The sequence below is a fragment of the Symphalangus syndactylus genome, chromosome 8 (genome assembly GCF_028878055.3).
Source record: "Symphalangus syndactylus isolate Jambi chromosome 8, NHGRI_mSymSyn1-v2.1_pri, whole genome shotgun sequence".
Lineage (NCBI taxonomy): Eukaryota > Metazoa > Chordata > Mammalia > Primates > Hylobatidae > Symphalangus > Symphalangus syndactylus.
Window position 1 is genome coordinate 26,323,509 of NC_072430.2, and position 24,793 is coordinate 26,348,301.

The 24,793-nt window shown below is 42.5% G+C and overlaps 2 protein-coding genes and 1 long non-coding RNA gene across 6 annotated transcripts in view; 1 reads left to right on the plus strand and 2 right to left on the minus strand.

The window, feature by feature from the left end:
* The window catches only part of TTC7B (tetratricopeptide repeat domain 7B), a 278,705-nt gene that overhangs the window by 96,937 nt on the left and 156,975 nt on the right, over positions 1-24,793 (plus strand). The gene's annotated exons all lie outside the window — the stretch shown is intronic.
* LOC134737438 (uncharacterized) lies at positions 1,874-24,118 on the minus strand. Its single transcript, XR_010122337.1, has 5 exons — positions 23,787-24,118; positions 21,586-23,698; positions 18,784-18,863; positions 16,149-16,233; positions 1,874-2,067 (listed from the first exon to the last, which is right to left on the minus strand). It is a non-coding gene; the product is annotated as an uncharacterized lncRNA (long non-coding RNA).
* Positions 7,423-13,724, minus strand: LOC129487304 (putative protein CRIPTO3). The gene is made up of 2 exons (XM_055287899.2): positions 13,715-13,724; positions 7,423-8,270 (listed from the first exon to the last, which is right to left on the minus strand). The coding sequence occupies exons 1-2, from the start codon at positions 13,722-13,724 to the stop codon at positions 7,759-7,761; spliced, it is 522 nt and encodes a 173-aa protein (XP_055143874.1). The 3' UTR covers positions 7,423-7,758.

Here is a 24,793-nt window from a genome sequence, read left to right on the forward strand (position 1 = left end):
CCCATCAGTAGAACCTAAGTTCCACTTGGGCAGGAATTTTGGTCAATTTTGCTTGGGAACAGATCTGTACCTGTATGCCCCAGTGTCTGGTGTATAATTATGCATCCATGAATGAATGAATACATGGATGCACTTTTCATTTTCAGCTGAGACGGCTGTGGCTCATAGATGTCTATATGAGAGCTGGATATTGTCTGTAAAAGTAGTTGATGTAAAACCTGTGCACGTTGTGCTAGGTGCTGGGGATCTAAGGCCGAATAGGACAGCCCAGACCGGCTTCATGGAACTTACGGCTCTTATTCTTGTTTCTTTGTGGTAAAGCGGGAGATACACTACGACCACCTAGGTCTTCCTGGATATGAGCTCATTACGTTAAAGGAGAATGGAGAGTGCCAGGCATCAAACAATTTCCTTGACCTTAGCAAGAAATAACACATTTTCTGGAAAGATCATAGAGACCTCTGCTTTCTACCCTGTCTTTGCGGTTGGAGGGAAATACAATAACGGTGGCTTTATTAAATTCCTCAAGCTGGCTCTGACAGAGTCTTTTCTGGGAAGATCCTAGCCTGGTGGAAGTTTGGTCTTGTAGGCCTCCTTCTGAGGAGGGTGTCTAACCCACACATCTGGATGGGATTCCAGAGTTCCCGTAGCAGGAAAGGGAGCTATCATCTTCCCTGGTTTAGTTGTTGAGAACATTTGCTCCCACAGCCTCCTAGACTTGAACTTTTTTAAGAATTCAAATATGTAGCTCTTCAAGTTGAAACCTCATGGGGTGCAGCTGGACAGAGAAGCCCACAAGAGAGTTTAAGTGTGGCCTCTGCAGGCCACCCCTCAAGGGCAGAACATTGAAATAACACATGTGTGTGGGGAAAAAGGAATTCATATCCTGTCTGGTCAAGAAGGAAGCCAAGTTTCACCCTCTCTGAGCCTGTCAGACTGTAGGGAGCTGTCTTGGTAATTTAGTGACGTCTGCATCACAGAGGGGGGTCCACATGTATCTTTTGGGGAAGCAGGGTGGATGGGAAGGAGAGGAGGGGGAAGCACGCATCCCTGTTCTGACTCTGGCCCAGAGCAAAAGCTCAATCACCTACCTGCCTTTTCCCTTCCCAGGTTTAGGTGTCAAATGCATTAGTATTTTACACGAAGGTGGGCTGGGGGTGGGGACCCAGCTCTTTTCAAGGGATATTTCCTACCTGTTTTAAAAAAATCCTTTTCCTCTCCATTCTTTTTTTGCAGTGATATTTTTAGTCAACTGTTAGAGAAAATTGCAGAGAGATTGAGCTAAAGCCCAGAAAATGACTGAGACATCTTGGGATAATTTGTGACTCTTCTTAGGATACACTAGAGCCTTCTATTGAAAATGAGAGGGGATATAAATTTTTCTACAAGTATCCACCTTTATATTTGTATGGCAATGTCTGCCATAGACCTACCCACCAACAAGGAAATCTATAATATGATTGTATGTTCTCATAGCAAATTGCTGCATTAAATTACAGGGTTGGTTTAGAAAAGTCAAGGATTATTTCCTTTTTTTTTTTTTTTTTGAGATGGAGTCTCACTCTGTCGCCCAGGCTGGGGTGCAGTGGCGAGATCTCAGCTCACTGCAAGCTCCGCCTCCCGGGTACACGCCATTCTCCTGCCTCAGCCTCCTGAGTAGCTGGAACTACAGGCGCCCGCCACCACGCCCAGCTAATTTTTGTTGTATTTTTAGTAGAGACGGGGTTTCACTACGTTAGCCAGGATAGTCTCGATGTCCTGACCTAGTGATCTGCCCACCTCGGCCTCCCAAAGTGCTGGAATTAGGCATGAGCCACCGCACCTGGCCGGATTATTTCTTAATTGACATTTGTTTTTTCCACCTTCCTCTGTATTTTGGCTTTGAATTTTTACTTTTTATTTATGAATGCCTTCTGGTGATGGTTCTCCAGGTTTGGCGTGGACACGCTGTATCTTTTTTTCTGCTAGCTCTTCCTCCTTCTGCCTCCCCCTGGCATAATTTGCATCTTCTGTCTCTCTGTTCTGGCTGACTGATGGTTGTGGTAGCTGGTTCTCCTCTGAATCTCCCTGGCAAATTAGCAACAGAAGCAGTGATCCCTGCATCCTGGAAATAAGCAGTTAAAATACCAGGAAGAATCTAAAGCTATATTTCTTCTGAAGAATACCCAGAAAAACTCATTAGCTAGGCTTAGTAAAACCTGAATTACAGATCTTTTTAAAAGATGCAATTATGCTGCTTTCAAGTACATTTTGAGCTAGTAAATTAAACACACATACACACACACAAAAACAACAACAAAAAAAAACTGTTGCCTGCTCAATTCTATGAATGTTTATTGAGATTCTACTGGGTAAGCTCTGGGGATATAAGATGAACAGAAAGCATTCTTTGAGCTGTGGGAAAGACAAGGACGTCAACAGACAAAGATTCCTTGCTTGGCCAAACTTTAGTCATGCTTCGAAATCTTCTGCTAGGCCCATCTGTATACGTCCATGTAAAATCCAGTTTTAGCAAAAGAACCTGTGAAGTCATTTTAGCCAGAATCCCCCATTCTCTAATACCTGATCATCTTCAGTGTCTGATTGGGTTCCTCAGCCACTACCATCCCCCAGGTGCTATCTGATCACCCTGGCCCATCTTCAGCAAGAATCCTGTTAGATCAGTTTAGCCAGAATCTTTCCTACTCCTCATGTTTCCTCCTAGTGATTTTCCACCCACTGACCCCCACCCTCCTTCTTGGCTGTAAATCTTCACCTGTTTAGGCTGTACTTGGGGTCTAGCCACTCCCTCCCTCCCACTGCAAGACCCAGTTGCAGTGGTCCCTCTGCTTATCGTGATGGTCCTGAACAAAGTCCTCCTTACTCTGCCTTAACAAGTCTCATTGAATAATTTTTTCTTTAACACAACAAATAATTATATCACCCTGTGAAAGGCAGTATAATGAAGGTCTGTACTGGGGGAGAAGGAGAAAGGACAGGAGGAAGGCGGAAGTATTATAGTTAACTACTTGGGTGAATTCATTAGGTTTCTTAGAAGAATTAACATTTGGACTTGGTCTTTGAAGGAGGGATAAAACATACCATCTGACACGGGTCTTGGGAGAAGTGGGTGGGGTGGGGGTCATGGTTGAGTGCTGAATCTACAAGGCCAGATACACTTTACGTGCTCGTGAGAGGCAGTATTGTGCAGCACTGACTCTGGATCCTGCTCTTGAGTTCACATGCTTGATCTTCTGTTGATTAGCAGTGTGACCTCGGCAAGTCCCTTCACTTTCTCTCTGTTTCAGTTTCTTCATCTGTAACTGAGGATAATAATAGGACCTGATTCATAGGATTATTAGGCTGATTTAGAGAGTTAGTAATTGTAATATGCTTTGAACACATTATCATTACACATAGCAAGTACTATATAAGGGTCTGATAAATGGATAAATCAAACCCTACAGAGTAGAGGGTTTGCCAGCTCCCACAGAGAGAAAGGCAAGAATTGGCAGCTAAGAAATCTGGGAAGGTGGAAGCACCAGTGGCAGAGTAGTTTTGGGTCTTATCCTATATCCACGTAAAAAAAGACAGAGCAACTAGAGAGCGGACCCAAAGCCCAGGAACAACATTTAGAGCTAGACGAGGTGGCAGAGTATCCTCATGAGCCCCAACATACCAGCTGATGGGGACACACTACCAACAGCCTCACAGCTGGCATATTATTTGCATTTGTATGCAACAGGGCATCTGATGGGCCTGGGAACAGGAGACCCTAAAATAGCCATCAAGTATTTACTGGGAAGCTTGTCTGGCCAATTTGAGATTAGCAGCTGAAAATGAGAGGATTTTTGCCCAGCAAGGTCTAAGGGGCCAGAGCAGTCAGGCCCTTCTGATGACTTGAAACTGACTCACTAGGGCTGTCTTCTGGGACTGGGCCCTGCTACAAGAGAAACTGCTGAGAGCAGAGTGAAAATTGATCAAGAAGTGATGTAAGAGATGAAAGAATGAGAAAATAGAGGTAAAAATCGGGGAGGGGGAGATAGCCAGGAATTGTCATAAAGGAAGCTGCTGTATTTTTTTAAAGCAGCTTTGTTTGTGTATAATTTATGTATTTAAAAAACCTATAATAATTATGTAATTTGGTTGTTTTTAATAAATGTATACAGGCCGAGCATGGTGGCTCACACCTGTAATCTCAGCACTTTAGGAGGCTGAGGTGGGTGGATCACCTGAGGTCAGGGGTTCAAGACCAGCCTGGCTAGCATGGTGAAACCCCGTCTCTACTAAAAATACAAAAATTAGCCAGGCTTGGTGGCAGGTGCCTGTAATTCCAAGTACTCGAGAGGCTGAAGCAGGAGAATCTCTTGAACCCAGGAGGTGGAGGTTGCAGTGAGCCAAGATCGCACCATTGCACTCCAGCCTGGGCGACAAGAGTGAGACTGTCTCAAAAAAAAAGAAAAAAAAAATTTATACAGCTGTGCAGTCATCTTCACAATTCAGTTTCAGAACATTCCCTTTAGCCTGAAAACTTCCTTGTGCCTGTTCCAGTCAATTCCTACTGCCAGCCCCAGGCAACCACTTAGCTCTGTGGCTCTGTGTCTATAGATTTGCCTTTTCTAGAAATTTTGCATAAATGTAATCATAGAATACGTAGATGATTGTGTCTCACTTTTTTTTTTTTTTTTTTTGAGATGGAGTTTCGCTCTTGTTGCCCAGGCTGGAGTGCGATGGCGTGATCTCAGCTCACTGCAACCTCCGCCTCCCAGATTCAAGCGATTCTCCTGCTTCAGCCTCCCAAGTAGCTGGGATTATAGGCATGTGCCACCACGCTCAGCTAATTTTTTTGTGTTTTTAGTAGAGACGAGGTTTCTCCATGTTGGTCAGGCTGGTCTCGAACTCCCGACCTCAGGTGATCTGCCTGCCTCCACCTCCCGAAGTGCTGGGATTACAGACATGAGCCACCATGCCCGGCCTGTGTCTCACTTCTTTCACTTGGCATACTGTTGTTGAGGTTCACTCCCATCGTAGCATGTATCAGCAGGTCATTCCTTTTTATTGTGGAGTCGTCATTATTACATTTCACTTTTTAGGAAACCATCCAATGGTACCATTTTACATTCCCGCCAGCAATGTATGAGAGCTCCAGCTTTTTTCTCTTTAACTCTTGGCATTGTCAGTTTTTTGAATTAGAGCCATTCTAGTAAGTTTGCAGTAGTATCCCACTGTGATTTTAATTAATTTACATTTTCCTAATGATTAATGAAGTTCAGCAGATTTTCATGTGCTTCTGAGTATTCTTGCTGGGCACAGTGGCTCAGGCCTGTAATCCCTGCACTTTGGGAGGCTGAGGTGAGCGGATCACCTGAGGTCAGGAGTTCAAGACCAGCCTGGCCAAAATGGTGAAACCCCGTCTCTACTAAAAATGCAAAAATTAGCGGGGCATGGTGGTGCACAGCTGTAGTCTCAGCTACTCGGGAGGCTGAGGCACAAGAATTGCTTGAACCTGGGAGGTGGAGGATGCAGTGAGCCGAGATCACTCTACTGTACTCCAGCCTGGGTGACAGAATGAGACTCTGTATCAAAAAAAAGTATTCTTAGTATTCCTCTGTGGTGAAATGTGTGTTCAAAACTTTTGCCCTGTTTTCAGTTGGATTGTTGTCTTCTTATTTAGTTGTTGAAAAATCTGTTCTTTTCACATTGGATTGCATTGACACGTTAGTAAAAAAATAACATAAACATAAAGGTTTGTTTCTAGAGTCTCTATTTTGTTTCATTGATCTACATGTCTGTCTTTAAGCCAATACCATACTGTCTTGAATATAGTAGCTTTATAGTAAGTTTTGAAATTAGGTAGTATAAGTCCTCCAACTTTGTTCTTTTTAAAAATTATTTTGGCTATTTTCAGGCTTTGACATTCCCCCATAAAATTTAGAATCAGCTTGCCAATTTCTGTCAAAAAAAAAAAAAAAAAAAGCCTGCCAGGATTTTGATAAAGATTGTACTGAATCTTTAGATCAATTTGGGTGGAATTGCCAGATTCACAGTAGCAAATCTTCTAATCCAACCCCTCTCCATTTATTTAGATCTTCTTTGATTTCTCTTAAAAATGTTTTGTAGTTTTCAGCTTTTGTATTTTCCGTTAAATTCATTCCTAAGTATTTCATTCACTTCATGTGATTGTGAATTGCTTTCTTAATTTCATTTTCAAATTATTTTTTGTTATTGAAAACTTTTGATTTTTATATATGGATGTTGTATCCTGCAAACTGACTAATCTCTTGAATTAATTTTTATAATTTTGTAATAGATTGCTTAGGATTTTTACTTATAGGATCATGTCATCTGTGAACATAAACAATTTTACTTCTTTCTGTTCAATCTCGATCCCTTTTATTTCTATTTATTGCCTTATTGCACTGTCTAGAATCTCCAGTACAATGTTGAATAAAAGTGGCAAGAGCAGACATCCTTATTGTATTCCTGATCTTAGAAAGCATTCAGTCTTTTACCATTAAGTATGATGTTAGCTGTAGGTTTTTTTTTTTTTTTTTTTAGGTCAATATAGTTTCCACTTTTACTGTGCATACACATATATACAATGTATTTTAAAAATGGGCTTTACAATATGTAGTTTGATCACTTGGTTTACAACTAAATATATTGTGAACACTTTCTCTTCTACAACAGTTAAAATAATTGCATAGCTTGGAGGAAACACAATTTATTAAGAAATCTTGTTGGGGATATTGAGGTATAATTTTTTTTCTAAGGAGACTTCATTCTTTTACAATGCCTTTGGGAAAAGAAAGGGGAGTCCTTGTCTTATATAGCTTTCTATAGATGATGGAAACTTGCCCTTCCATTTAGCCTTTTTACTTGCTTCTCTACCACCAGCTAATCACCAATCAAGTAACCCATTTTATGTTTTCCAACCTCTCTCCTCTATGTGCTTCCTCTTTCCTACTCAGTCTCCCTGCACACTTGCAGATGGACTTCCATTCCTTCAGCACTCTTGTTCCTCCCCTTAAAGAGGCTTTCTTTCCTTTTAAAGAGACTATTTTAATTGATTTTGATCAACTCTACTCAAAACTGTATTCTAAGGTCCACATTAGAATTAGTCTTGAATAATCCGAAGATATAATTCAATCATTTAAAAGAACATATTAAGAAGACCTTGGTAGAATTACATGTATCAAGAAACACCAGGCCTTGTGCAGTTGCTCACGTGTGTAATCCCAGCGCTTTGAGAGGCCGAGGCGGGTGGATCATAAGGTCAGGAGTTCGAAACCAGCCTGGCTAATATGGTGAAACCCCGTCTCTACTAAAAATACAAAAGAATTAGCTGGGTGTGGTGACATATGCCTGTAATCCCAGCTACTTGGGAGGCTGAGGCAGGAGAGTTGCTTGAACCTGGGATGCGGAGGTTGCAGTGAACCGAGATCGCGTCATTGCACTCCAGCCTGGGTGACGGAGCAAGACTCCGTCTCAAAAAAAAAAAAAAAAAAAAAAAAGAAACATTGGACTTGGGCACAATGGAGATATGACCGACTTTCTTTTGAAAAAAGAAGTAGTTTTTTGGGAGAGGGCAGGGCAAAGAGATAAGAAGTAGTTAGTTCTGTAAGGAAATGTTAGAAGCCATTTTGGAAATGTATTCATTATTTTAAGGCGACTAACAAATGATCATCTTTCAGTTAGGACATTGTAGCAGCAGCCTTTACTGGTCATGAAATTTGCATGGTATCTAAAATTGTATTTCTGGAAATAGATCAATGTCAATTAATAGTAGCTTTGTATAGAAAGGCAGATGCCAGCTAGCATAAAAGTGGTAGTACGTGCAGACGGTGGTAGTTCTGGAGTCCTGGAAGTCACGAGGTGCTCATCCATCACAAGGCCATCACAGCCGGGTAGAAATGCCTGAGGAAAGCAGCGGAGCTGGCCGTGCCAGCATTTACACAGGGAACACTTCTTGGGCAGCCAGGTGTCATGGGGCACAGACCGGCAGTTCTCTTTGCGCACATTGTGCTCACAGTTCTGTCCGTAGGAGGGGGGCCAGGCACAAAAGGACTCCAGCATGCAGGTTCCCCCATTCAGGCAGCAGATTCTGTTTAGCTCCTTACTGTGCTGTATCCCCATGGGCGGCACACGCTGGGAAGACCGAGGCCGAATTGCAGGCTCCTCCTGGGGCCGAATGCTGTCATCTCTGAAGGCGAGGTCTCCCCGAGATGGACGCGCAAATTCCTGATGGCCCAGCCCGGCAACTAATCCCAGCTGAAAGGCTTTAGAAATAGCTGTAGGTTTTTAATAGATGCCTCTTGTCTCTAGTAATATTCCTTGATTTAAAGTCTGTCTTACCTGATATTAATATAGCCACACTATTTCTCTTATGGTTACTGTTTACATAATACATTTTTTTGTCCTTTTATTTTCAACCTATTTGTGTCTTTGAATTAAAGTGTCTCTATCTCTTATACATAGCATATGGGTGGATCTTGGTTTTTTTTATCTAGTATAAACCTTTTTGCCTTTTGAATGGAATGTGTAGTCATACACATTTAATGTAACTATTGATATGATTGGATTTACACCTACTATTTTTGCCCTTTGTTTCTGTATGTCTCATGTCTTTTTTGATTCTTCATTCCTCCTTTCTTCCCTTTTTAATGGTTGTTAAAAAATACTTTTTTAGTATACCATTTAAATTCCTCTGTTGATTTTTAACCGCATTTTTTTGGAAAAAAATTTTCTGTTTTCAGCTGGGCACAGCAGCTTACGCCTGTAATCCCAGCACTTTGGGAGGCAAAGGCGGGTGGATCACCTGAGGCCAGAAGTTTGAGACGAGCCTGGCCAACATGGCAAAACCCCGTCTTCACTAAAAATACAAAAATTAGCTGGGCATGGTGGCAGACACCTGTAATCCCAGCTACTTCGGGGGCTGAGGCATGAGAATTGCTTGAACCTGAGAGGCAGAAGTTGCGGTGAGCTTCTATCACACCACTGCTCTCCAGCCTGGGCGACAGAGCGAGACTCCATCGGGAAAAATAAAATAATTCTGTTTTCTCTATGGATTATAATATATATCTTTAAACTATCACAGTCAACTTCAAGTTAGTATTGACTTAATTTCAGTATTAGCAACTTTGCTCCAATATAGCTTCATTTCCCCCTGTCTTCTTTGTGTTATAAAAACAATGTAATATATTAATTTTCTCTTTACACAATGTTATTTTTTACAGAAATTTAAAAAAGAAAAGATAAAACAATATTTATATGGTCTTTTATATTTACCCACATATTTACATTTCTGGTGCTTTTATTAGTTTATTCCTATATATTCCTATGACCCTCTGGTATAATTTGCTTGTCATGTGAAGGCTTCCCTAAAATTTTGTATTGGGCAGGTCTACTAACAATGAATTCTCTCACTTTTTGCTTAGGTGGGAATGTTTTTATTTTTTCCTCATTTTTGGAGGATAGTTTTACTGGATATAGAATTCTTGATTGACAAGGTGGTGTTGTTTTTGTTTTTTCTTCACAAGTTTGAATACAGCCATACCTCAGAGATATTGTAGGTTTGGTTTCAGACCATACAATAATGTCAATAAAGCAAGTCACATGAATTTTTTTATTTCCCAGCACATATAAAAGTTATATTTACACTATACTGTAGTCTGTTAAGTATGCAGTAACATTATGTCCAGAAAAAGGTACATACCTTAGTTAAAAAATACTTTATTGCTAAAAAATGCCAACAGTCATCTGAGCGTTCAGCAAGTCATATCTTTTTGCTGGTAGAGGGTTTTGCCTTGATGTTAATAGCTGCTGACTGATGGGCTGGTGGTTGCTGAAGTTTGGGGTGGCTGTGGCAATTTCTTAAAATAAGACAACAGTGAAGTGTACCACACTGATGGACTCTTCCTTTCATAAAAGATTTCTCTGTAGCATGCAATGCTGTTTCATAGCATTTTACCCACAGTAGAACTTTTTCAAAATTGGAATCAATCCTCTCAAACCCTACTGCTGTCTTGTCAACTAAGTTGATATACTATTCTGAATCCTTTGTTGTTATTTCAACAATGTTCACAGAATCTTCACCAGGAGTAGATTCCATTTCAAGAAACTTATTTCTTTGTACATCTGTAAGAGCAATTCCTCATCCATTCAAGTTTCATCGTGAGATCGCCACAGTTCAGTCACATCTTCAGGCCTCACTTCTAATTCTAGTTCTCTTGCTATTATCACCATGCCTGCAGTTACTTCCTCCACTGAAGATTTGAACCCCTCAAAGTCATCCATGAGAGCTGGAATCAATTTATTCCAAGCTCCTGTTCTTCTTGATATTTGGACGTCCTCCCATGAATCACAAGTGTTCTTAGTGGTATCTAGAATGGTGAATCCTTTCCAGAGGTTTTCTTTTTTTTTTTTTCAAGTAGAAAAGTGTATCCAAAATATTAACAGTTAGCAGCCCGAAAATACAATTTCTTTTTTTTTTTTTTTCTGGCACGTAAGGTTTTTTTTAATAAAAGAGAAACTATAAAAATGCACATGAAATTACACTCATTAGAAGAGATTTAATTTTTACATAAATTTGGATTTGCCACTGGTTAGATTTGAGCCCTCAAACATAAACTATATATAAATAAGGGTTGATGTCAATTAATATTATGCTAGACTTATGCCATGACTAAAGCATTATAAAATAATACTACTCTTTAAGATATAAATTATGTAATTGCTCATAAATATTATTCTTTTTTTCAGGTTGAGAAACTATTATTATTATACTTTATGTTTTAGGGTACATGTGCACAACGTGCAGGTTTGTTACATATGTATACATGTGCCATGTTGGTGTGCTGCACCCATTAACTCGTCATTTAGCATTAGGTATATCTCCTAATGCTATCCCTCCCCACTCCCTCCACCCCACAACAGTCCCCAGTGTGTGATGTTCCCCTTCCTGTGTCCATGTGTTCTCATTGTTCAATTCCCACCTATGAGCGACAACATGCAGTATTTGGTTTTTTGTCCTTGTGATAGTTTGCTGAGAATGATGGTTTCCAGCTTCATCCATGTCCCTACAAAGGACATGAACTCATCATTTTTTATGGCTGCATAGTATTCCATGGTGTATATGTGCCACATTTTCTTAATCCAGTCTATCATTGTTGGACATTTGGGTTAGTTCCAAGTCTTTGCTATTGTGAATAGTGCCACAGTAAACATACGTGTGCACGTGTCTTTATAGCAGCATGATTTATAATCCTTTGGGTATATACCCAGTAATGGGATGGCTGGGTCAAATGGTATTTCTAGTTCTAGATCCCTGAGGAATCGCCACACTGACTTCCACAATGGTTGAACTAGTTTACAGTCCCACCAACAGTGTAAAAGTGTTCCTATTTCTCCACATCCTCTCCAGCACCTGTTGTTTCCTGACTTTTTAATGATGGCCATTCTAACTGGTGTGAGATGGTATCTCATTGTGGTTTTGATTTGCATTTCTCTGATGGCCAGTGATGATGAGCATTTTTTCATGTGTCTTTTGGCTGCATAAATGTCTTCTTTTGAGAAGTGTCTGTTCATATCCTTTGCCTACTTTTTGATGGGGTTGTTTTTTTTCTTGTAAATTTGTTTGAGTTCATTGTAGATTCCTTTCCAGAGGTTTTCAATTTGCTTTGCCCAGATCCATCAGAGGAATCACTATCTATAGTAAACAGTAAGTCAGAATTACTCCTTGACCCTTGGGCTACAGAATGGATGTTGTGTTAGCAGGCATGAAAACAACTTTTATCTCCTTATACATCTCCATCAGAGCTCTTGGGTGACCGGGTACATTGTCAATGAGCAGTAATATCTGGAAAGGAATCCTTTCTTCTGAGTGGATCTGAAGAATGGGCTTAAAATATTCAGTGAACCATGCTGTAAACAGATGTGCTTTCATCCAGGCTTTATTGTTCCTTTTACAGAGCACAGGCAGAGTCAATTTAGCATAATTCTTAAGGGCCCTAGGATTTTCAAAATGGTAAATAAGCATTGGTTTCGACTCAAAGTCACCAGTTGCATTAACTCCTACAAGAGAGTCAGCCTGTCCTTTGAAGCTTTGTAGCCAGGCATTGACTTCTCTGTAGCTATGAAAGTTGTAGATAACATTTTCTTTCAATAGAAGGCTGTTTCATCTACATTGAAAATCTGTTGTTTACTATAGGCACCTTCATTAATGATCTCAGCTAGAACTTCTGGATAACTTTCTGTAGCTTCTATATCAGCACTTGCTGCTTCACCTTGCACTTTTTTTTTTTTTTTTTTTTTTTGAGATGGAGTCTCGCACTGTCGCCTGGGCTGGAGTGCAGTGGTGTGACCTTGGCTCACTGCAACCTCCACCTCCTAGGTTCTAGCTATTCTCCTGCCTCAGCCTCTGGAGTAGCTGGGATTACAGGCACCCACCACCACGCCTGGCTAATTTTTTGTATTTTTAGTAAATACGGGGTTTCACTATGTTGGCCAGGCTGGTCTCGAGCTCCTAACCTCGTGATCCGCCCACCTCGGCCTCCCAAAGTGCTGGGATTACAGGCGTGAGCCACCACACCTGGCCACCCTCTACTTTTATATTATAGAAACAGATTCTTTCCTTAAACCTCATAAACCAGCCTCTGCCAGGTTCAAACTTTTCCTCTGCATCTTCTTCACCTCTCTCAGCCTTCAAAGAATTGAAGAGAATTAGGGCCTTGCTCTAGATTAGGCTTTGGTTTAAGGGAATGTTGAGGCTGGTTTAATCTTCTATCCAGACCATGCAAACTTTTCCCCTATCAGCAATAAGGCTCTTTTGCTTTTTTAAAAAAATTATTTTTATCATTTGTTTGTTGACTGGAGTAGGCACTTTTAATTTTCTTCAAGCAGTCTTCATTTGCATTTTCAACTTGACTAAGTGTTTGGTACAAAAGGCCCCACTTTCAGCCCATCTTGACTTTTGGCAGACCTTCCTCACTAATCTTAGTTATTTCCAGCTTTTGATTTAAAGTAAGAGATGTGCAACTCTTCCTTTCACTTGAACTTTAAAGGCCATTGTAGGGTTATTAATTGGCCTCATTTCAATATTGTGTCTCAGGGAATAGGGAAGACCAAGGAAAGGGAGAGAGATGGGGAAATGGCTGGTCAGTGGGGGCACATATACAACATTTATTGATCAAGTTTGCCATCTTAGGTGGGCATGGTTCGTAGCACCCCCAAACAATTATGGTATTATCAAAGATCACTGATAAAAGATAATGATAATAATTGATGGTGGTATTATTAGTATTATTCTGAAACTTCTCATATAACATGGAATAAAGCAACTGAATAGTTATGGAATGTTCTAATTCCATCATCCCCTGTGTCCTTGAGAATGAATATTCTTGCTATGGAAGAAAGGAAAAAACAGATTTAAGATAGGAGTAGTCTAGGAAAAACTGTAGTCCTGAATTTGAATAATCAAATTGTAAATAGTTTGAAATCTGAGGTATTTGTGTCTGTGTGTGTGTATATGCATGTGCATATACATACATATATACATGTATGTGTGTATGTGTTTATATGTGAGAGAGAGAGAAGTTCTGGCTAAGGTGACCGACCCATTAGCAGTGAACATCCCTAGCTCCTAGATTTTGATCTTGAAATATCAGATTTCAATAAAAGAAACCTCATGCCAGTTCTGGAGCAGGAAATGTGTAAGATGAGCCTGGAACACCTTTACCTACGTCCATGTAGCAAAGAAGCTATCAAAGATTCCTAGGTCATTTTAAAAGGACTTGGGTAAAATATAGGATAGTTTGAATTTCAAGAAGGGTAAAAATTGCAATAGACTAATCAAATAAGCTTAAGTTTGTGAGTTCTAATTCAGTATTTTGAAAACTAAGCAAATAAATGGAAAACATAAAACATTTTACTATGTGTACTAAGCCACTGGAAAACCAAATATTAGATGAAACATCTTATAAAAATTATTCCAGGGCCAGGAGTGGTGGCTCACACCTGTAATCCCAGCACTTTGGGAGGCCGAGGCAGGTGGATCACGAGGTCAGGAGATCGAGACCATCTTGGCTAACACAGTGAAACCCCGTCTCTACTAAAAATACAAAAAAATTAGCCGGGTGTGGTGGCAGGTGCCTGTAGTCCCAGCTACTCGGGAGGCTGAGGCAGGAGAATGGCATGAACCGGGGAGGCAGAGCTTGCAGTGAGCTGAGATCGTGCCACTGCACTCCAGCCTGGGCGACAGAGCGAGACTCCGCCTCAAAAAATAAAAAAAAAAAAGTATTCCAGCTAATAAATGAAAATGCAGTGGGAGAATTAGAATGTCACCACTTAGTAACTCCCAGGAGATTGATGCTATAAGTGTTGAATATCAAGGGCTCCTAATGTCAGAACAAGAGCACAACACTGTTGAAGTCTTGCCAAAGGGATCGACCCTGAATTGATCAAGCCTCCAGATCCAGCTGCCAAATTGCAGGAAATACAGAGAGCAGAGGCATGTATTGAACTGTAGCATGAGTGTGCAGTTTTCTAGCCAGTGGGAAACTCTACAGGCCGAACAGTTCAGGTTTTCTCTAGCAGATAAGTTGTAAGAAAAAGAGGTAGGGGGGGAAGATGTAAAGCAAGAGTGATTTTAAAGAATCATCAAGTGAAGAAAAGTGGACAAGGCTATAGTGTAGGGATGCCTATATGAGTAATGAAGCAATTAACCAGAAAAGTCAGGGTAGTTGTTACTTTTAGATGGAGGGGGCTGTTCATTGGGATGAGGTGAATGGCAGTATCTTTATTTTTTTTGGTAGTGGTTACATGGTGTGTGCCTTCTAATAGTCCCCTATGCCATATAATTGTTTTATGTGGCTTTCTGTATCTATATTTTATCGAATAAAATATTAAGAAAGAATTGAGGGGATCAATGAAATATGGGCTAGAACAGTACCCAGCAGAGGGCAGGGGAGGGAATCCCTGCCCTGGGAACCCAGAGGCTGGGAGTCAGGTCCTGGCTTAGTCCCTCCTAGAGCTGTTGGGCCAGACTCCCTTCTTCTCTCTCTGGGACTCAGTTTCCCTCCTTATCAGTTGTGAGTAACGAATTCCTGCCTGTGTCACTAGGTTGGCTGGCAGATCATCTGGAATAATGAGTTGGGGAATGGCATGGAACCAGTTAGTGGTATCTCAGAAGAAGATGATGGCTGAGCTTTCCCGGGTGTTGTGGGAAGTCAGGGACCCCAAACGGAGGGACCGGCTGAAGCCATGGCAGAAGAACGTGGATTGTGAAGATTTCATGGACATGTATTAGTTCCCCAAATTAATACTTTTGTAATTTCATATGCCTGTCTTTACTGCAATCTCTAAACATAAATTGTAAAGATTTCATGGACACTTATCACTTCCCCAGTCAATACCCTTGTGATTTCCTATGCCTGTCTTTACTTTAATCTCTTAATCCTGTCAGCTGAGGAGGATATATGTTGCCTCCGGACCCTGTAATAATTGCATTAACTGCACAAATTGTACAGCATGTGTATTTGAGCAGTATGAAATCTGGGCACCTTGAAAAAAGAACAGGATAACAGCAATTGTTCAGGGAATAAGAGAGATAGCCTTAAACTCTGACCACCAGTGAGCCAGGCAGAACAGAGCCATATTTCTCTTCTTTCAAAAGCAAGTGGGAGAAATATCACTGAATTCTTTTTCTCAGCAAGGAACATCCCTGAGAAAGAGAATACGTGCCTGGAGGTATAGGCCTATGAATGGCCCCCCCAGGTGCACCTGTCTTTTATGGTTGAGACTGCAGGGGTGAAATAGACCCCAGTCTCCCATAGCGCTCTCAGGCTTATTAGGAAGAGGAAGTTCCCACCTAAGAAATTTTGGTCAGACCGGTTGATCTCAAAACCCTGTCTCCTGATAAGATGTTATCAATCACAATGGTGCCCAAAACTTCATTAGCAATTTTAATTTTGCCTCCGTCCTGTGGTCCTGTGGTCCTGTGATCCTGTGATCCTGTGATCTCGCCCTGCCTTCACTTGCCTTGTGATATTCTATTACCTTGTAAAGTACTTGATGTCTGTGACCCACACCTATTCGCACACTCCCTCCCCTTTTGAAAATCCCTAATGAAAACTTGCTGGTTTTTGAGGCTTGTGGGGCATCACGGAACCTACCTTCATGTGATGTCTCCCCCGAACGCCCAGCTTTAAAATTTCTCTCTTTTGTACTCTGTCCCTTTATTTCTCAAGCCAGCCGATGCTTAGGGAAAATAGAAAAGAACCTACGTGAATATTGGGGCAGGTTCCCCGATACCTGGGCAGTGACTGTGCCCTTTCATCCTCACAACAGCTACATGAGTAGGTGTGCAGCTGGATCTTACTCCATTCTAGTGGGAGGGACCCAGTCTCTGTCCTGAAGAAGACCAGTCTCTTGTGGGGACTTTCTTGATGAGAGAGTGCAGTAATTTTAATTACTGTGTCAGTGGTTTATTAGTAAATGGCAGCTCCTCTGTATGGCTTAGAGGGGCTTGAAAATAGCTTATTCCCCTGAGCAAATTAAATATTCTCCTCACAGATCATGTTTGCTCTGCTGATGTGCTTAGCAAAGCTTTTTTTTTTTCTGTAGATAGAGCCAAGGTAAACCTGAGCTTCCCGTCAGAGTGAGTGAGTGTGAACTCTGACTGGGAAAGCTGAATAAATGAGGTACTGTGCAATGAAAGAATTGACTTCAGAAGGTTGACTTGTGGTCAGAGCGTCTTCTGTGTTGTCGCCATCTTATCAATGTTAGTCTTTTTCCCCGACACCATCTTTCTTCTGAGTCTTGTGTCTGCTGTGAAGCTCAGATGCCTCAGCATAAATTCTCTGCTATCCCTTTGTCACCCACTCCCAGTGGTTTCCCATCCCCTTCTTTGCAGCCAAATGTGTCTACTAGGTTCAGAGACTTCAGCTGGCCTGTGCCGCTGGGAGCCTTCCCGGGCTGCTCTCCTGTCCCTGGGATGCCTTTGTTTTGTGTCATAGGAGGTAGTCGCATTTTCCAGTTTGACTGCAGGCTTCTGCACGACAGGGATCATCTTCACCTTTCCTTAGCACTGGCATCAGATAGGGCCTGAGTTCAAGTCCCAGCTCTTCTGCTGTGGGCTGTGTGATCATGGGCATGCTCCCTGTTATTTCTAAGCCTCTGTTTCCTCATGTATAAAGCTACAATTGAGAAGAAGAGTTTGGTGTGGTACATCATAGAAACCAGTTCTGATTCTGCACTGTTTTCTATTAAACCAAAGGTTCACAATCACACCAGTGGCTGCTTTTGGCTTTTAGCCAGTAAATGTTTGTATGTGGAATGAAGGGCCGGATGGTGGGAAGTAGCAGCTGGTTGGGGAAAGGCGGGGGATTCACGTGTTTTTGAGCATGGAGCCAGAAGCTTTCCAGGTGCCATCTCATTCAGTATGGCAAGTAGGTGTTAGTCCTATTTTGCAGATGAGGAAGAGACAAGGTGAAGCCTGTTGGCCAGTCCTTCCCCATCTCAGTGCATGCCTGGCATCTGGTACTTGTTCCCCTTGCCATGTTCCCAAATGGCTCACATTCCATGCTCGCTTCCGGTCCTTCTTGTCATGAACCTCCTCAACCGTTGCCCTTTTTGTCTTCTCGCCCCAGCAGATTTGCCTTTCCCAGGCCCAAGTGGGTTATCTAGCCCCACTCCTGAGAATGTGTGACAATCCCGTCGGCACCGTGCTGCCTGAAACCGAGCAGCATTGCTTTGTTTCCCCAAGAAAAATATTAGAGGCTTTTATTTACCAATTTAATGGCAAAGAGCCTCCCTTCGCTGTTGAGTTTCTATGTTATGGTTTTGAATTGGAGGCCTGCAGGCTTGCAAGGCCTGTCGCCCCACAGTCTGTCTTCACCCACCTCTGCTACCTGCTCGGCTTCTGGAGCCATTTGGGCTGCTGACCCCTGCACATTTAATGGTCTTTTTTTTTTTTTTTTTCCTTTCTTTCAAATGATCCCCTTGGATTTTTTCTCACTGTCCTAGCTTTGAAATGTGGCCCCCAGAGTTGTGTTGGAAACGCAGTTCTCCTGTCAATTGAATGGAAGTGAACGTTGCACTCTTATCCTCACACTCGAACTTCCAGCTCAAGTGCTTGTGGTGCATTTGAAGGGACTTTCCTCCCCTTGACATCCTTTCTGCCTTTTTTTCATCTCCATAGCCCAGTTGAATGGAGGGACAGGGTGGCCAGAAGTTCTTTTCCTATGTGATTTTGCCACTCAGAATTGATGAATGAAGTCATTTTGTTAGCAGGACATTTCTACCTTCCAGATTGTCTTTTTTCTGCACCTTTCTGGACTGTTAAAAATGAATATTGTTGGCCTGTGCCCATCAGTGTCCTGTGCAGCTAATTGAGCCCCGTTTTATGAAGCAGGCTGACGGGGACCCCGCCCTCATGCTTGTCTTCCAGCTTCGGCCTGGTCTGGAGCAGACACTTCCCCAGTGGAAGTGGCGAGCTTTCCTCTCCAGCTTTGTGTTGTGGGCTTATAAAGCTTCGGTGGTTCACTTTTGAGTTCACATTTTTTAGTGTGATCTGGCCATTCTTGATGAACTCAGAACAGTCCCCACATGCTCACTGTGCTAAGTGTGATGGAGCAATCAGGATACACACCTGCCAGACGTGGTCATCTGTCTGTGCCCTGCCCCAAAGCCGTGGCTGGAGACTGTTCCCCTGCCCCCGTCAGGGGCACCAGCACTCTTAGGAGATGTCGCATCATTTCCCAGGAGGGTGACCACAAGGCCCCAGAGAAAGTTTTTTACTGTTCTTACCTTGCATGGTTTGTTGTCTTTTGTCATTGTGAGCCAGACCTGGGAATTACGTAGGGAGTTCCTGGGACGTGGTAGACTTTCTGTAAACAGCAAAGAGGATCAGTGAATCAAACTGGGGAATATATTTTTTCCTTCAAAATTAAATGACTTCAAAGAAGTAAAGCAGATTTTCATATGCTATAAATTGACTGGAAAACAGATTCCAGAATTCCAAAAGTTTTTTTTTTTAAAACAATGGTAAAGTTTTGAGGCTAACAGAAGTAATAATGGCAAATACTTAAAAAGCACTTCCTACATGTATTGACTGGTTTAATTCTTACAACAAATCAATGAGGTGGGTACCGTTGTTACTGACTAGTTTAATTCTTACAACAGTGAGGTGGGTATGGTTAAATGAGGTGGGTACAGTTGTTATTTCCATTTTATAAGGAAACTGTGGCACAGGCACTTGCCCAAGGTCAACAATTAATAAATGGCAAAGCTTGGACTTGAACTCATGCTGTGTGGCTCCAGGGTCTGTAACCACGACTCTATTTTGTCTCTTTATGTTCAGGTATATAGATAAGCATATGGATTCCCCGGTGAAGGACAATCCTTATATGATAGATAAGTTCGGATTGGTTTGTTTTAAGTATTGAAGGACAACACTTTGAAAGACAATCCTTATATGATAGATAAGTTCTGGTTGGTTTGTTTTAACTATTGTTAGGTTGAGGAGTCCAAGTGTGTTTGGATACCGTTAGGGTTAAACTGAACATCATTAAAATACAAGTTCATGAGGACTCAACGTCTGCTGACTGTCTTACCATTGCGTTCACTGTGCCTCACTTTTTAGTGCATAGCAAGTATGGGTGTTCTCTCTCTCTCTCTCTCTCTCTATATATATATATATATATATATGCACACACACATAGACATATATATATATACACATATATACACACACACACACACAGATATATATGGAGAGAGAAATATATATTTGTGTGTGTATATATATATGTTTCTTTTGGAATGAGTACTGATATTCTTTGACTCATCCCCAGAGGTTGAAGGGAAGGATGTGAGATGGGGCAAGCCTTTCTACACTTCGTGTTTCTCAGAGACTCGGAGCTTAGGGGAGTGGAGGGGACAGATGAAGGGCAGGCGAGTTGCTCTTCTGGCTGGGCTGTCAGAGCAGTCTGGCGACCTTTCATTCATAGGCCTTGTGCACGCCTGTTGGAAGGACTTGTTTATGTGTTCCTGTCCTGGCCCATGAAGTATGAACTCCAAGAAGCCACTCTCTGTGACTTCTTTGACTTTATGTGTCTGGTGCCACCTATACTGCCTGGGCCGTAGTCCCTACTCCCTGTACTGTGTGCCGCCTGGCTGGCTGACCAAATGTATAATTGACTCTGCTTTTGTCACGAGGAAGCCTCGATTGCTGAGGTAGTCCAAAAAATGTTGTTAAGCCCAGTACAGCTCTCATTAGGTTTGAGATGAGACATCGGGAAGCCTCGCCTGCTTGTTCTCATCCCGGCGTGGATGGCTGTCACACCCTCTGTCACTATATCCAGGCTGCAGCTGGCTTGCTCCGTGGGTAAGAGAGAGCCCTTCGCTAACGAGGCCAAGGTTGTGGGTTTGATCCCTGGCCCCTGACTGCAGCAAGCCATCTGTCTTCACAAATGCGTGTCATTGGATATGAGGAGGAGAGTGTGTACAGAGGGGGAAGCTGGACTCCATTCTGGGAAAAACAGCTCCCTGACAGCCGGCCACAGTGTCCTTTTGGACTGTGAAGGGTATCTGTTCTTCTCCCACTTTCCAGATCTGGGTATCTGGTTTTGATTTCAGACTTTTTCAAGATAGATGATGCTAAGGGTTACATAAATTCTCAAGCCTGAGAACTAAAAGTGATGGACCTAGAAGATGCATGGTATGTATCTGCTTTTCCAGAGTTGTAAGTGCTGACAATATCCAGAATGACATTGTCTTTGTCAACACTTGCAGCTCCGGAAAAGCAGATACATACCATAAGGTATACGTATATGATGATGGGATGTATCTTGTGATATACCAAGTACCTGCTTTAGTTGTCCCCTTTGTAACTAAGATAACTCTTTTCAGCAAGGAGTTGGGGAAAGGAGTCTGGGAATATGATAGTGCTCACTCTTTTCTTTCTTTTGGGGGTGCCCAGCTTGTTAAACGTCACGGGTACTGGCTGGCCCTGTGAGGCAGTTGAGACAAGGAGTGGTGGGTACACAGGGGGCCTTTGCTTTCACAATGATTGCAGTTTGGTTGGTGAACAGATATAAACTCAAATGAAAATCAGTATGGAAAGGTAGAAAGTGCTATCTAGGCTGGCCTCGGCCCTGGGTCTTGACCCTGCAGACAGAGGAGCATGTGTGAAGGTACAAGGGCAGGAAAGTTTCCCTGAAATGCCTGGAACTTTTCTTTAAAAAACCTCAAAATCTCCATTATCCATGTAGCCCTCTAGAAGCTGTTAGGCTGGGCATGTCACTGGTGTAGGAGTACTGCTCCGCCAGGTCTCCAAGCTACAAGGAAAGCCCCCGAGGGCATACTAGGCTATTCTAGTTAGGAGAGCGTGGTGCTTTGCTGCCCGCTGGACTGTGTTCAGTGAGAAAGAAGGAGATAAGAAACCAGTAGGAAATGTATCCCCTCATGGTCTTGGTTCATTTGGCTCATGATGGTTCTTTTTCATTCAACAAATATTAATTGGGTGCTTCCTGTATGCCAGGCTCTGTGTCAGAGGCCTTGGGTTATGTCAGTGAATAAAGCCAAGGCCTCTGTCTTGGAGGCACTTACATTTTTGTGGGGATGTGAAGCCATCTAAGCTCCCTGAGGCAGGGATGGTGTCCCCTCCTCAACGATGTGTCCTCAGGGACCAACCTGGCCTCTGCGGTGAAACATTGCTCAGTCACTGTGGAAGTAACGTACTGCTTCAGCGTTTCAGGAGTGCTGCTTGGTGAGAAGAAAACATGGAGAAAGGCAGACAGTTTCTTTGCTCTTTGAGATCTACTGGGTTGACTTATTGCGTTTGATCTTTAATTATAAAATTCTCAGCCACATAAGAGAAAAAAATATTGAATAGACTGTAGCAGGCCACCTTTTCCTCATTACCCAGGAAATTGACCCGGTCTTTTATTCACACCACTACTTTGAGTTTCCACGACAATGACAGTTGATATTGAATTTATGTGTATTGGTGCCTGCGTCAGATTTTGAGGTCTGAAGATAATTTGGAAGGACAAGTTAAAGGGAAGAATTGTCTTTTCCCATCCTACTCCCAAGAAATAAAAGGAGAAATAACAACACAACAAAAATGTATTGAGCTTGTTATTGAAGTAGCCACTCGTCACAGGCTGAAATGATTCTCTAGCCTTGGTTTTCCATTTTGATTCTGGAGCTCTGGCTTTCTTCCCATTTACATTTCCTCCTTGGTTTGATTACAGAGGGACAGATGGCAATATTAAAGAGCCGAGAATGTTGTTCAGAGTCATAGAACAGGACGAAACCAGGTGCGATAAGCTTGTACATTAGAATGTACATTTCAGAGCCTGGAAAGGTGCTGCCATGTGGCCCAAGGGGGAACTGGAACCTATTGCCAAGATAGAGGGTAGAGAGGGAGGGTCGAATGCTGGCGAGTCAGCAGACAAGCCCTGGAAGGAGGTTCAGCAGGAGGAGGATAAAACCAGACAGAAAAGATAGGAGAGAAGAAAAGATGGAAGTAGGTCAAGGGAAGCGTAGACTATGTCCCCATGAAAAGTGGTAGGCTTTCCTGCCAGTGGGAAAACAAGGATTTGAATGAGAGCAAGGCTGTGGGACTCTGGCCTGAGCTCTCCATAATGGGCTGAGGACAGTCATGTTGGTGAGCGGAAGCAGAGCTTTGCCTGTCAGGCAGAACGAGCAGCTGGCGCTCCGCGGACCTGCAGGCCCTTTCCTCCTTGGTCCCAGCCTAGCTGTTGGGAACCATTCCATGTGGAAGGAAATGCACCCAGCTCAGGAAGCTTGTGAAGTAAAGTGCAGGAGATGAACCCCAAGTTCTGAAAGCTTGCCAGAGTGCCCGCTGCGCGAATGCTGGCAGGAACATTTGTTTTGAGAATAGTTTACCATAATGAATTCTGACATCATTGCACTCTCTCAGGCAAGGGTGTTGAAATGGAATAAATGACCTAATGTCAGGGATTTGTGGAAACCCTCAAAACAGGGAGATTGGGAGATTCCTTGGCTCTCTTATCTTCATTTTGAAGTGGAGTTTTAAGCAACAGTTCCTTCTTAGATACTTGATTGATCTCAACATTTTAAGAATTAACTAACAGTTTGGAGATATGAAGGCCATCGTGTGGGTTTTGTTTGCCTCTCTCAAATTGGGTTATCTCATAGCATTTGGAATAGAATTCTTGCAAGTTAACTTCCTCTTTTTTTTGTCCTGATTATCCATGTACTCGAACGTTTTTCTCTTTCTGCTCTCATGGCAACAGTGGAAGCGATTAGTTGAATAAAATTGTGTGATTTAAACATGTTTGGATGGCAGGATTTCTTGGGACTCATGTTTTTGCATTTGGGCACTTTAAGATGTGCCTGTTTCACCTCTTCTTGCTGTCCGATTGATCTGTGGTGGGGCGGGGACCCTTCTGGGTGCCGCATTCATTGCAGTGGGCTGTAGCTTCAGGCCGCCTCAGCTCTGTGGTTACTGTGGCTTCTTTGTTTACAAGCAGATGCTTCCCAGCTTGAGGAAGAATTTGCTTCTGAATCTTAAACTCTCTCCAGGAATAAACTGGAAACAGTTTGCGAAAAACTTGTATTTGCTTCAAAGGCTTAATTGGGAATACGCACCCAGTGGCTGGTGTTGCCTCATCCTGCCTGGCCTCTTTTGGGGCGGATACTTCCTCCGTTCCTCCACCAGAGGGCCTCGGTCCTGCACGGGAGAAACCCTCTTGCACCTTAACGGGGGAATTGAATTTCTCTACCCGTCATTGATCTCTTTCCGCAGCCCAGGGCATTACCCGCATTCACTGGACTTCTTCACCTGGGCCAACGGATTTTCTTTCCAGTTTTGGACCAGTAATGAGTATCTCATTAGCTGTCATCACTGGGACACACAGAATTTATGTTATAAATATATGAAGTAATTTGCATATTAATGATGCAAAACATAGACCTGAGCTCTTGGATTCGTATTTTGTTCCTTCCTCTAGAGTTACACTTCTGTTTTAGAGCTTATGTGTACCCAGGAAGGTAACAGAGTATGGTAGAAAGCTCCCAGCTCACTCTCTCACTGGGCCTGTGAGCTTGAGCAAGCTCTTCACTTCTGTGTCATAATGGACCAGATTCTGTTGGATCATTTATAGCTGGAAAGTTCTGTGCTTCTGTAACTGTCTAAGTAGCTCATTCTATTTCCTAGGACACTGAAACATTCTGAATGACCAGTTCCTATTTGTAGGCTTCCCTGGGTTACAATATTTAGGTTTGCTACTGCTTATTCCAGGCCTGATTTCTACCTGGTAAATCAGCCCCTTCAGCCAGGGTCTCCACTTATGTTGCCTCAGTCACAGCTTATTTCATACAATTCAAAGTACCATCCCTTCTGTACCCAGTAGGAGTTTAATCCGTGATTCTGGAACAAATCCATTCCCATATCCATTCCCATCCTTTGTTTAGCTGTAGCTATTTCCTTCCCGCCATGTTACTTAAGAGAACTGAGCTTCAGTCCAAAGCAAATGTACTTTGTTGCCTGTGAACATGGATCCCATAAAAAACAAATGAAGGAGAAAGCAGAGTAGATTGCATGTCCCAGGGCCTGTTACCTAATCTTTATTCACGTCTCTGTTAGGTTTCCTTTAGTGCTGCTTGGCATCCTGAGCACAGCTTCTCTTTTTATGCCACCATCAAGCTTCTGATCTGATATCATCTGATATGTGTGGGTGAGAGGACTATGGGAGTATTTATGTACCTATGCCAATAAATCATTATCTTAAAGTTCTGGGGCCATTCTTGTGCATGAGAGCCCTGG